The sequence below is a fragment of the Vollenhovia emeryi genome, unplaced genomic scaffold, assembly GCF_000949405.1.
Source record: "Vollenhovia emeryi isolate VEMERY1.0 unplaced genomic scaffold, V.emery_V1.0 DF939807.1, whole genome shotgun sequence".
In the NCBI taxonomy this organism is placed as follows: Eukaryota; Metazoa; Arthropoda; class Insecta; order Hymenoptera; family Formicidae; genus Vollenhovia; species Vollenhovia emeryi.
The window spans coordinates 8598-19175 of NW_011966559.1; the positions used below are offsets into that span (position 1 = coordinate 8598).

The 10578-nt window shown below is 28.6% G+C and overlaps 3 protein-coding genes across 4 annotated transcripts; all 3 read left to right on the forward strand.

The window, feature by feature from the left end:
- The first annotated feature begins 44 nt into the window (after positions 1-44).
- On the forward strand, positions 45-1237 carry LOC105556747 (odorant receptor Or2-like). Its single transcript, XM_012003848.1, has 3 exons — positions 45-86; positions 669-824; positions 1080-1237. Exons 1-3 carry the CDS (start codon positions 45-47, stop codon positions 1143-1145), a joined length of 264 nt encoding a protein of 87 aa, XP_011859238.1. The 3' UTR covers positions 1146-1237.
- An 806-nt stretch (positions 1238-2043) lies between these two features.
- On the forward strand, positions 2044-6390 carry LOC105556745 (odorant receptor 30a-like). Of its 2 annotated transcripts, XM_012003846.1 has the most exons (8): positions 2045-2094; positions 2174-2345; positions 2907-3176; positions 3367-3835; positions 3921-4020; positions 4567-4686; positions 5264-5419; positions 5686-6390. In XM_012003846.1, exons 2-8 carry the CDS (start codon positions 2258-2260, stop codon positions 5749-5751), a joined length of 1269 nt encoding a protein of 422 aa, XP_011859236.1. In that variant the 5' UTR covers positions 2045-2094; positions 2174-2257; the 3' UTR covers positions 5752-6390. The 2 variants fall into 2 exon arrangements, with proteins under 2 accessions (XP_011859237.1, XP_011859236.1); XM_012003847.1 differs by lacking the exons at positions 5264-5419; positions 5686-6390 and adding an exon at positions 5208-5246 and having other exon boundaries at positions 2044-2094.
- Positions 6391-6833: 443 nt separating this feature from the next.
- LOC105556744 lies at positions 6834-9283 on the forward strand. Its single transcript, XM_012003845.1, has 6 exons — positions 6834-6936; positions 7504-7590; positions 7702-7773; positions 7961-8429; positions 8529-8628; positions 9122-9283. Exons 1-6 carry the CDS (start codon positions 6849-6851, stop codon positions 9281-9283), a joined length of 978 nt encoding a protein of 325 aa, XP_011859235.1. The 5' UTR covers positions 6834-6848.
- Positions 9284-10578: the final 1295 nt, after the last annotated feature.

Here is a 10578-nt window from a genome sequence, read left to right on the forward strand (position 1 = left end):
CCCAAGGTTATTGGAGGTGGGTGTGTTAATCTAAATAATTACCCATGTGCATTTATTGTGCTGTTGGCGAATTGTTAACCACTCAGGTAAATTTGAAATTGTTCAGTCTCTCAGGCACTGTATTTTTTATGCATAATTGCAAATTATAATAAATTTATTCTACACAAACGTTATAAATTTACATACAGTTTTAATGTAAAATTAATATTATTCGACCCTACTGGTTATAATTTTAAAAAAGAATTTATTGCGGAAAATATAACCTCAGCCATGGATTAAACCCCGTTCACCTTAAGCGGACGACTCACCAAGGCATATGATAATATTTATCGCAATAAACAATGTACTGATACTTTTGTTGTAGAAATACGTTTCCATTCGGTTTATCGGTCTTCAGACATAGAACATTTGATACGTCATTTATAATTTTATGAAATATAATTTTATACTTATCATTTACGAAATATAATTTATATCAATACATATTTGTGACGTTCAAAGTATTAATAAAAAATCTTAAACAATTTATCTTAAACGTGATCTAAAGTTCAACTAGTTAAAATTGGAATACGCACATTTCAAAACTGCACATAAATTTTATAAATATTACAGCAAGTGATTTCACCAATTTGTAACTAACATTTTTATTTATTTATGGCGACTTGAAGTGTGACCAAATCCATCATGCTGTATATTTAAATAAATGGTACACTATCGATCCAAGAAAAGCCTGGAACTTAATTCTTTTAATGATAAGATCCAATAAGCCTCTTTATCTTAATATTGGTAAAGTGTTTCCGTTGACAATGGCTACATTTTGTAACGTAAGTTATTTTAAATTTCAACTATGACTTTAATTTAATTACTAATGTACTTTTTTATAAAACAAGCAGAGTAAAATAAAAATTAAGAATAATGTGAAATTATTTATATGTACACAAATTTTCTTCTGAAGCATTTAAAATGTTTCCAACATTTAATACGACAAATATTAAGTATCTTAACGATTCATTTATTTAAAAATATATACTACTTGCATCTGTTATTGCAATGTTATTAACGTATATTTTATTATATAGTTATTGAAAACGTCAGCTGGTTACTTATCCGTATTACTTACTACAAGAAATCAATCGAAAATGTGAAATAAATACTCGAATTATAGATTTGACCAAAGAGTTGGTCAACTAATTTAAATTTTGTGATATATAATAGAATTGAAGTTTAGTATAAAATTGAAAACTTTACATGATATAATTGTGAATGGTAAATTAATGTAATAAAATTTGTGTTACTATTATAATTAAACTGATTAAGTTTTTTCTTTATTGAAAATAAAAGCTACCAGATAATAGATAGAAGGTTATCTTAGCCACTAATAAAATGAAGAGAGGAGTAACTCGAACATATGGTGCACGTACCATTAAAATAAAAATAATAAATAGTATCGTATTACAAATTGAAAAATATTAAATGCATCGAGTGCATGGGAATAGAATTCTATGATACGTTTCTACAGAAACTGTCTTGCTATAGCAAATGTCTAAATTCAAACAATATTCCTGTTGAAAAGTAAAGCCGGCATGTAAGTATTTTTCAGGAATGGTACCTGTTTACTCTATAAATAATAATCGAATAACATCGACTAAAGATAAGTATAAATAAATGAAAACTCAAGAAAACTGTTTAACGCTAACTGAACATTTTTGTACGTTCATAGAAATAGTGGAGAATATTAATGTAACATGCTGTTAATAAAAATGATACATATATGATACAGATTAAAGTAATTCTATATTAATATTACAACACAAAAAGACAAATGCTCTTACCTATTTATTTCCCCATTTAACTCAACTTATTATGAAATGATGAAAATAATAAAAGTAATACAATATCCAGATGTCTATAGACATGGCAAGGCTATAGCCAACTCATGATCGATTACCACTGCACCGAAACATGATCAATACATCTACATAAACTGCCGTGAGACCAGAGAACCACTTATCCACCAGTCATTACCTCAGTTTTTATTTATGAACACTCCGAACGTTGTTGCACTGTAGTTCTCCAAAGTTGTACAACAAGAGGGTACATTTAAAGTTTTTTTAAATTTCCTTCTAGTCCACATGGAATATCTCCTGTTTTTAAGAATTTTTATTATGCACAGGAAATATCGTCTTTTAGCTATCTACAGTTGACGTCGATTGCAATAAAGGAAGAATTAACTGTCAGTCTACACCGTACGTTCAATATGGAAACATCAAATTTCCTTACATATGAAAATACTTCTCATCGCACTTCTCAAAGCACATATCATAATGGGTTACTATTAGGAAAAGGTTAGACTAATAGACCTATGTCGAAAGGAAGATACGGTTATCACTCATTATATGATTCGTTAATAAGTAAAACTTTCTTTATTGCTCTTGCATATTTGTGAATTGGAATTATATTATGACGTTTGAAATAGTGGACTTGTCACAGTTTTTCAATTTATCTGTTTTTGTATGATATAAATATAATAATTGTTACATGTATGTTACGTCAAAGGAAATTTTTTCTTCTCAATATCAAAATTGTTTGTAATTACGTCATTACAATAAATTTGCAATTTATTTTCTTAAATTGTAAATACATTATTGCATTTTACGTGTAATAGTGCTTATATGATAAATCAGTAATATTAAATTCGTATATTTCATTTCTTTTATGTGTGAGATCCTAAACATATTCTACAAAACCTTACTGAAATAAATATATTATTCCATAATATTATAACTATCGTATTTTTTAAGTTAATTTAATTAGTACATGTTTCTTACTTAATTACGATTAATATCAAGCGGTATTTATCCGTATTAAAAAAATGTTATATGTAGCAAAATTTTTGTAAAAAATAGATTTCGAATGGGCAGTGAAGTTAAATCGATATAGTCTCATAGTAATTGGACTTTGGCCTAAGTCCGAACAAACAACATGGGAAAAACGTATGCGCAATGTACATGTACTTCTCGTTTTCTTAATGATGTTATTCGTTGTTGCGATTCCTGCAATACATTCCATGATAAGAATCCATTTGGACATTTTATTACTGACAGATAACTTGCAATTTACTTTACCAGTCATCACTTGCGTCCTAAAATTTGCAATCTTCTGGTGGAAGAGAAAAGGTAAATACAGTTACAACTTAGTTATTAAAGGATTTAAAATATTTTCATAGATATCTTATATTTTAACCTAACTAAACTTTCTATGTACTATTCAGAAACAGAGTTAAATATCTTAAATTATATTACATTTTTTAAACAACAAAATAAATCTATACTCACATTAATCTTCTTCGTTGCCATGTTTTTATAGCAGTCGCAGCAATAATAAATATGATCGCTCACGATTGGTTAAAGGCGAAAACACGACAGGAAGAAACAACTATGATCGCAAGAGCGCAAATTGCGCGCATTATCATAATATGTGCGTACAGCTTAATGGGAATGACCTGGGTTGTTGTTGTTGTTTTACCCATATTTGGCTACTCGGTGAGATACCTGTCTAATATCACTGATCTGGAGAGACAATTACCACTTCGGACATATTATATCTACGACACAAACAAAAGTCCACAATATGAACTAACATTTATTATTCAAAGTATTACCTTACTCATCAATACTATGTGTTATACTGGCGTTGACAATTTTCTTAGTCTCTCGGTATTTCATGTCTCTGGCCAATTGGATATTCTAAGGAATCGCCTCATGTATATACATAATGTCGCAAATTACAACAACGTTTTAAAAAATTGTGTGATAGAACATATCCGGCTACTTAGGTATATCTTTATATATTTTGATATCTTTTAGATCAATATTCTATTCGGCATTATAATTGCTACACAATATATATATTTTTTATAGAGCTATTCATCATATTCAAGATGTATTCAACATAATATTGATGGTATTATTTCTATATTTCGGTATTCTTTTTGGTTTCTATGGTTTTTTGATAATAAATGTAAGTATATTGGTAAACATTTAGTAATGATTTTTTTATATTTTACACAGATTTAATATAGAAAAACTTTATATTTTTACATCAAATATCTCACAATAATCACGACTAATTTTACTTCTATTTTTATATATATTGTTAATTTTCTGTTACTTTTTGAACTTATTTCTCATTAAATGTTTCGAAACATTGTTATATTTATTACTTATCACCAAATTTTTATTTAAATTACTTTGATAGAAGAAAATTTCTCAATGTAATCATTAATATGCATGTAGTGTTTTCTTAAATAATAACTGTTTTACTTGCGTTATAAATAATAATACAAACCTACTTCCATTAAAAATACAAGAAAAAAATAGATGTTGAAAAATTTCTTTTTAATCTAGATGTTACCCTAATTTTAAAAGATTTTACGGATAGAAGAAATGATAATATAGCACACGAATTCTAATAATATTTAGTACTGACAATATACATATGTATACATATATATCAAAGTAACATTTAAATATTACATATAATTGTATATTTTAATGATATAATTAGATGCTCGAAAGTCAAGAGCGTATTACGATCCTTCAAATTATATATATTTTAACCGTCTTTACCAATACATTTGGTCACATGTGCATTTATTGTGCTGTTGGCGAATTGTTAACCACTCAGGTAAATTTGAAATTGTTCAGTCTCTCAGGCACTGTATTTTTTATGCATAATTGCAAATTATAATAAATTTATTCTACATAAATGTTATAAATTTACATACAGTTTTAATGAAAAATTAATATTATTCGACCCTACTGGTTATAATTTTGAAAAAGAATTTATTGCGGAAAATATAACCTCAGCCATGGATTAAACCCCGTTCACCTTAAGCGGACGACTCACCAAGGCATATGATAATATTTATCGCAATAAACAATGTACTGATATTTTTGTTGTAGAAATACATTTCCATTCGGTTTATCGGTCTTCAGACACAGAACATTTGATACGCCATTTATAATTTTATGAAATACAATTTTATACTCATCATTTACGAAATATAATTTATATCAATACATATTTGTGACGTTCAAAGTATTAATAAAAAATCTTAAACAATTTCAACGTGATCTAAAGTTCAACTAGTTAAAATTGGAATACGCACATTTCAAAACTGCATATAAATTTTATAAATATTACAGCAAGTGATTTCATCAATTTGTAACTAACATTTTTATTTATTTATGACGACTTGGAGTGTGATCAAATTCATCATGCTGTATATTTCAATGAATGGTATACTATCGATCCAAGAAAAGCTTGGAACTTAATTCTTTTAATGATAAGATCCAGTAAGCCTCTTTATCTTAATATTGGTAAAGTGTTTCCGTTGACAATGGCTACATTTTGTAACGTAAGTTATTTTAAATTTCAAGTATGACTTTAATTTAATTACTAATGTACTTTTTTATACAACAAGTAGAGTTAAATAAAAACTAAGAATAATGTGAAATTATTTATAATATATGTATACGTATACAAATTTTCTTCTGAAGCATTTAAAAGGTTTCCAATATTTAATACGATAAATATTAAGTATTTTAACAATTCATTTATTAAAAAATATATTCAACTTGCATCTGTCATTGCAATGTTATTAACGTATATTTTATTATATAGCTATTGAAAACGTCAGCTGGTTACTTATCCGTATTACTTACTACAAGAAATCAATCGAAAATGTGAAATAAATACACGAATTAAAGATTTAACCAAAGAGTTGTTCAAATAATTCAAATTTTGTGATATAAAATTGAAGTTTAGTATAAAATTGAAAACTTTACATGATATAATTGTGAATGGTAAATTAATGTAATAAAATTTATGTTACTATTATAATTAAACTGAGTAAGTTTTTTATTTATTGAAAATAAAAGCTACCAGATAATAGAGAGAAGGTTAGCTTGGCTACTAATAAAATAAAGATAGGGGTAACTCGAATATATTGTGTAGGTACCATTAAAATAAAAATAATAAATAGTATCGTATTAGAAGTTAAAAATGTAAATTGCATGGGACTAGAATTCTATGATACGTTTCTACAGAAACTGTCTTGCTATAGCAAATGTCTAAATTCAAACAATATTCATGTTGAAAAGTAAAACCGGCATGTAAGTATTTTTCAGGTATTTTACCTGTTTACTCTAAAAATAATGATTGAATAACATCGATTAAAAATAAGTATAAATAAATGAAAACTCGAGAAAACTGTGTAACGTTAACTAAACATTTTTGTACGTTTGTAGAAATAGAGGAGATGATTTATGTAACATGCTGTTAATAAAAATAATACATATGTGATAATACAGAATAAAGTAATTCTATATTAATATCACAACACAAAAAGAAAAATGCTCTTACCTATTTATTTCCCCATTTAACTCAACTTATTATGAAATGATGAAAATAATAAAAGTAATACAATATCCAGATGTCTATAGACATGGCAAGGCTATAGCCAACTCATGATCGATTACCATGACATGACCGAAACATGATCAATACATCTACATAAACTGCCGTGAGACCAGAGACTTATCCACCAGTCATTACCTCAGTTTTTATTTATGAACACTCCGAACGTTGTTGCACTGTAGTTATTCAAAGTTGTACAACAAGAGGGTATATTTCAAGTTTTTAAATTTCCGTTTAGTGCACATGGAATATCTCCTGTTTTTAAGAATTTTTATTATGCACACTGAATATCGTCTTATAGCTATCTATAGCTGACGTCGTTTGCAATAAAGAAAGAATTAACTGTCAGTCTACACCGTACATTCAATATGGAAACATCAAAATTTCTTACGTATAAAAGTACTTCTCATCGCATTTCTCAGAGCAATCACCATAATGTATTAGTATTAGAAAAAGGTTAGACGAACAAAGCTATGTCGAAAGGAAGATACGTTTGTCATTCATAATTATATTCGTCTATAAGTACAAATTTCTTTATTATTTTTGCATATTTGTAAATTATAATTATATTATGACGATTGAAATAATAGACTTGTCAAGGTTTTTCAATTTTTATGTGTTATTATATTGTATCAATAGAATAATTATTACATGTAAGTTATGTTAAATCAGATTTTTTCTTATTGATATCAAAATTATTTATAATTACGTCATTACAATAAATTTTCGATTAATTTTTTTAAATTGTAAACATGTTATTGCATTTTATGTGTAATATTGCTTATGTGGTAAATAAGTAATATTGATTTATATATATTCCATTTCTTTTATGTGTGAGATCCTCCTAAACATATTCTACGAAAACTTACCGAAATAAATAAATTATTTGACAAGATTATCGCTTCCTTATTTTTAAAGTTATTATAATTGGCACATATTCTAGATTACTCAGGATTAATATCAAGCGATAATTTTTCTTATGTAAAAACTTTTAACAAATACTAAAATTTTTGTAAAAGGTAGATTTCGAATGGGCAGTGAAATTAAATCGATATAGTCTAGTGATAATTGGACTTTGGCCTAAGTCCGAACAAACAACATGGGAAAAACGTATGTGCAATGTACATGCGCTTCTCGTTTTCTCATTGATGTTATTCTTTGTTGCGATTCCTGCAATACATTCAATGATAAAAATCCATTTCGACATTTTATTACTGACAGATAACTTGCAGCTCACTTTACCAGTCATCACTTGCGTCCTAAGATTCGCAATCTTCTGGTGGAAGAGAAAACGTAAATACAGTTGCAAATTAGTTATTAAATTTAAAATATTTTCGTGGATATCTTATATCTAAACCTAACGAAACTTTTAATTTACCATTCAGAAACGAAGTTAAAAGTTTTAAATTATATTACATTTTTTAAGCAACAAAATAAATCTATATTCTCATTAATCTTCTTTGTTACCATGTTTCTATAGCAGTCACAGCAATAATAAATCTGATCGCTTACGATTGGTTAAAGGTGAAAACACAACAGGAAAAAACAACGATGATCGCAAGAGCGCAAATTCCGCGCATTATTATAACATTTGCGTACAGCTTAATGGGAGTGGGTTGGTTTGTTATAGTTGTTTTACCCATATTTGGCCACTCGGTGAGATACCTGTCTAATATCACTGATCTGGGGAGACCATTACCACTACAGACATATTATATCTACGACACAACTAAAAGTCCACAATATGAACTAACATTCACTATTCAAAGTTTTACCTTATTCCTCAATACTATGTGTTATACAGGCGTTGACAATTTTCTTAGTCTCTCGGTATTTCATGTCTGTGGCCAATTGGATATTCTAAGAAATCGCCTCATGTATATACATAATGTTACAAATTACAACAACGTTTTAAAAAATTGTGTGAAAGAACATATCCGGCTACTTAGGTACCTATATGTATTGTAATACATTTATATATGTATTGTAATACATTTCAGATTAATATTTTATTCGATATTGCAATTGTTATACAATCATTTTTATAGAGCTATTCATCATATTCAAGATATATTCAACATAATATTGATGGTTTTATTTCTATATTTCGGTATTCTTTTCGCTTTCTATGGTTTTTGGATAATAAATGTAAGTATATTGATAAAAGTTTAGTTAGGATTTTTTTATATCACACAGTTTAAATATAGAAAAACTTTATATTTTTACATCAAATATCTCACAATAATTACAACTAATTTTACTTCTATTTTTTATTTATGTTGTTGATTTTGCTAATACTTTTTAAACTTATTTTTCAGTAAATGTTTTGAAACATTGTTATATTTATTACATATCACCAATTTTTAATTTAAATTACTTTGATACAAACAAATTTCTCAATGCAACTAGGATTATACGTATAGTGTTTTCTTACATAATAAAGGTTTTACTTTCGTTAATAATACAAGAAAGCATAGATGTTAAAAAATTCCTTTTAAAACTAAGTGTTACCCTAATTTTAAAAGATTTTGTGAATAGAAGAAATGATAAAAAGGTTTTTAATAATATTTAGTACTGAAAATATAAATATCTTACTAACATGAATATTACATATAATTGCAACTTTTAATGATACAACTAGATGCTCGAAAATAAACAGCATTTTACGATCTTTCACATAATATATATTGTAAGCATCTTCACCAATACGTTCGGTCACATGTGCATTTATTGTGCTGTTGGCGAAGTGTTAACAACTCAGGTAAATTTGAAAGTGTTCAGCCACTGTATTTTTTATGCATAATTGCAAATTATAATAAATTTATTCTTATACAACAATGTTATAAATTTATACACTGTTTAAATCCAAAATTAATATTATTCGACCCACCTGATTATAATTTTGAAAAAGAATTTACTGCGGAAAATATTACCTCAGCCGTGGTTTAAACCTATGTCACCTTAGGCGGACAACTCACCGAGGCATATGATAATATTTATCGCAATGTGCTATTTTCGCGTCTTAGAAGTACGCGTCCACTCGGTTTTTCGGTCGTCAGGCACAAAACAATTGATACACCATTTATTATTTGATGAAATACAATTTTACTCTCGTTATTTACTAAATCTAATTCGTATCAATACCTATTTCACATATTATGTATTAATAAAAAATCTTAAACACTTTCGACGTGATGTAACGTTCAACCAGTTAAAATTGAAGGTAAATATGCAGAATAGGTCACACCTCACCGATTTCCTCGCCACTTAGGTATGTTGTAGGGGAGAGTTTTCTGAGTAATTCCCCGCAAGAATCAAGTGGGGGACGGCATTGGTTTAGGAGATATAACAAATTGAAAACTGAAATTTTTAATACGTTTTTTGGTAAATATTTAGATAAGGTCAACCAAATGAACTTGATCTTGACATATGTTGTCAAGATCATGACCCTGAGTGGCCTTCAAGAAGTTTTTGCCATCGGTCGGTGTTTATTAAAAAGTTATAAACAAAAATGTTTAACCACTAAAATATAATTTTCTGACATCCTATGTACAATAAATGCTTTTATTTACCTTCAGTATTGAACGCAGGTAAGGAAAGAGCAAGGGCAGGGGGAGGGCAAAACTAATTCCACGCGTTGTACGGTTCCACATGGGTTTACAACTTTCCACGTGAAGCGAGATCCACTCCACACCTCTGACATAGGGTGGGTAGGGTTATTTTTAACGAAGTGGAGCCCCCCCGAAGGGGGGGCGGAACACACTGTCTTCACGCATACATTTTTCTATCTACATTTGGTGGAGGGGAGTGACTTATAAGTGGGTAGAAAAATGTATGCGTGGAGACAGTATGTTCCGCCCCTCTCTTCGGGGGGCTGCACTTCGTTAAAAATAACCCTACCCACCCTATGTCAGAGGTGTGGAGTGGATCTCGCTTCACGTGGAAAGTTGCAAACCCATGTGGAACAGTACAATGGTGGAAGTACATGCGTGGAGACAGTATGTTCCGCATGACCGATTTTCTAACCCTACAAATTGTCAACTTTAACAATTAATATCTCGCTTCGCGAGACAGAGCTACGACTTTGACTGAGGAAAA

Bases quoted from the DNA above. Each gene is read 5' to 3' on its own strand.
- LOC105556745 (XM_012003846.1), top strand. From the start codon at position 2,258: ATGGAAACATCAAATTTCCTTACATATGAAAATACTTCTCATCGCACT. The intron at 3,836-3,920 runs GTATATCTTTAT...TATTTTTTATAG, and splicing joins GAACATATCCGGCTACTTAG to AGCTATTCATCATATTCAAG. The intron at 4,021-4,566 runs GTAAGTATATTG...TGATATAATTAG, and splicing joins ATGGTTTTTTGATAATAAAT to ATGCTCGAAAGTCAAGAGCG.
- LOC105556747 (XM_012003848.1), top strand. From the start codon at position 45: ATGTGCATTTATTGTGCTGTTGGCGAATTGTTAACCACTCAG. The intron at 87-668 runs GTAAATTTGAAA...GGCGACTTGAAG, and splicing joins GCGAATTGTTAACCACTCAG to TGTGACCAAATCCATCATGC. The intron at 825-1,079 runs GTAAGTTATTTT...TTTATTATATAG, and splicing joins CAATGGCTACATTTTGTAAC to TTATTGAAAACGTCAGCTGG.
- LOC105556744 (XM_012003845.1), top strand. From the start codon at position 6,849: ATGGAAACATCAAAATTTCTTACGTATAAAAGTACTTCTCATCGCATT. The intron at 7,591-7,701 runs GTATGTGCAATG...TATTACTGACAG, and splicing joins ACAAACAACATGGGAAAAAC to ATAACTTGCAGCTCACTTTA. The intron at 8,430-8,528 runs GTACCTATATGT...TCATTTTTATAG, and splicing joins GAACATATCCGGCTACTTAG to AGCTATTCATCATATTCAAG.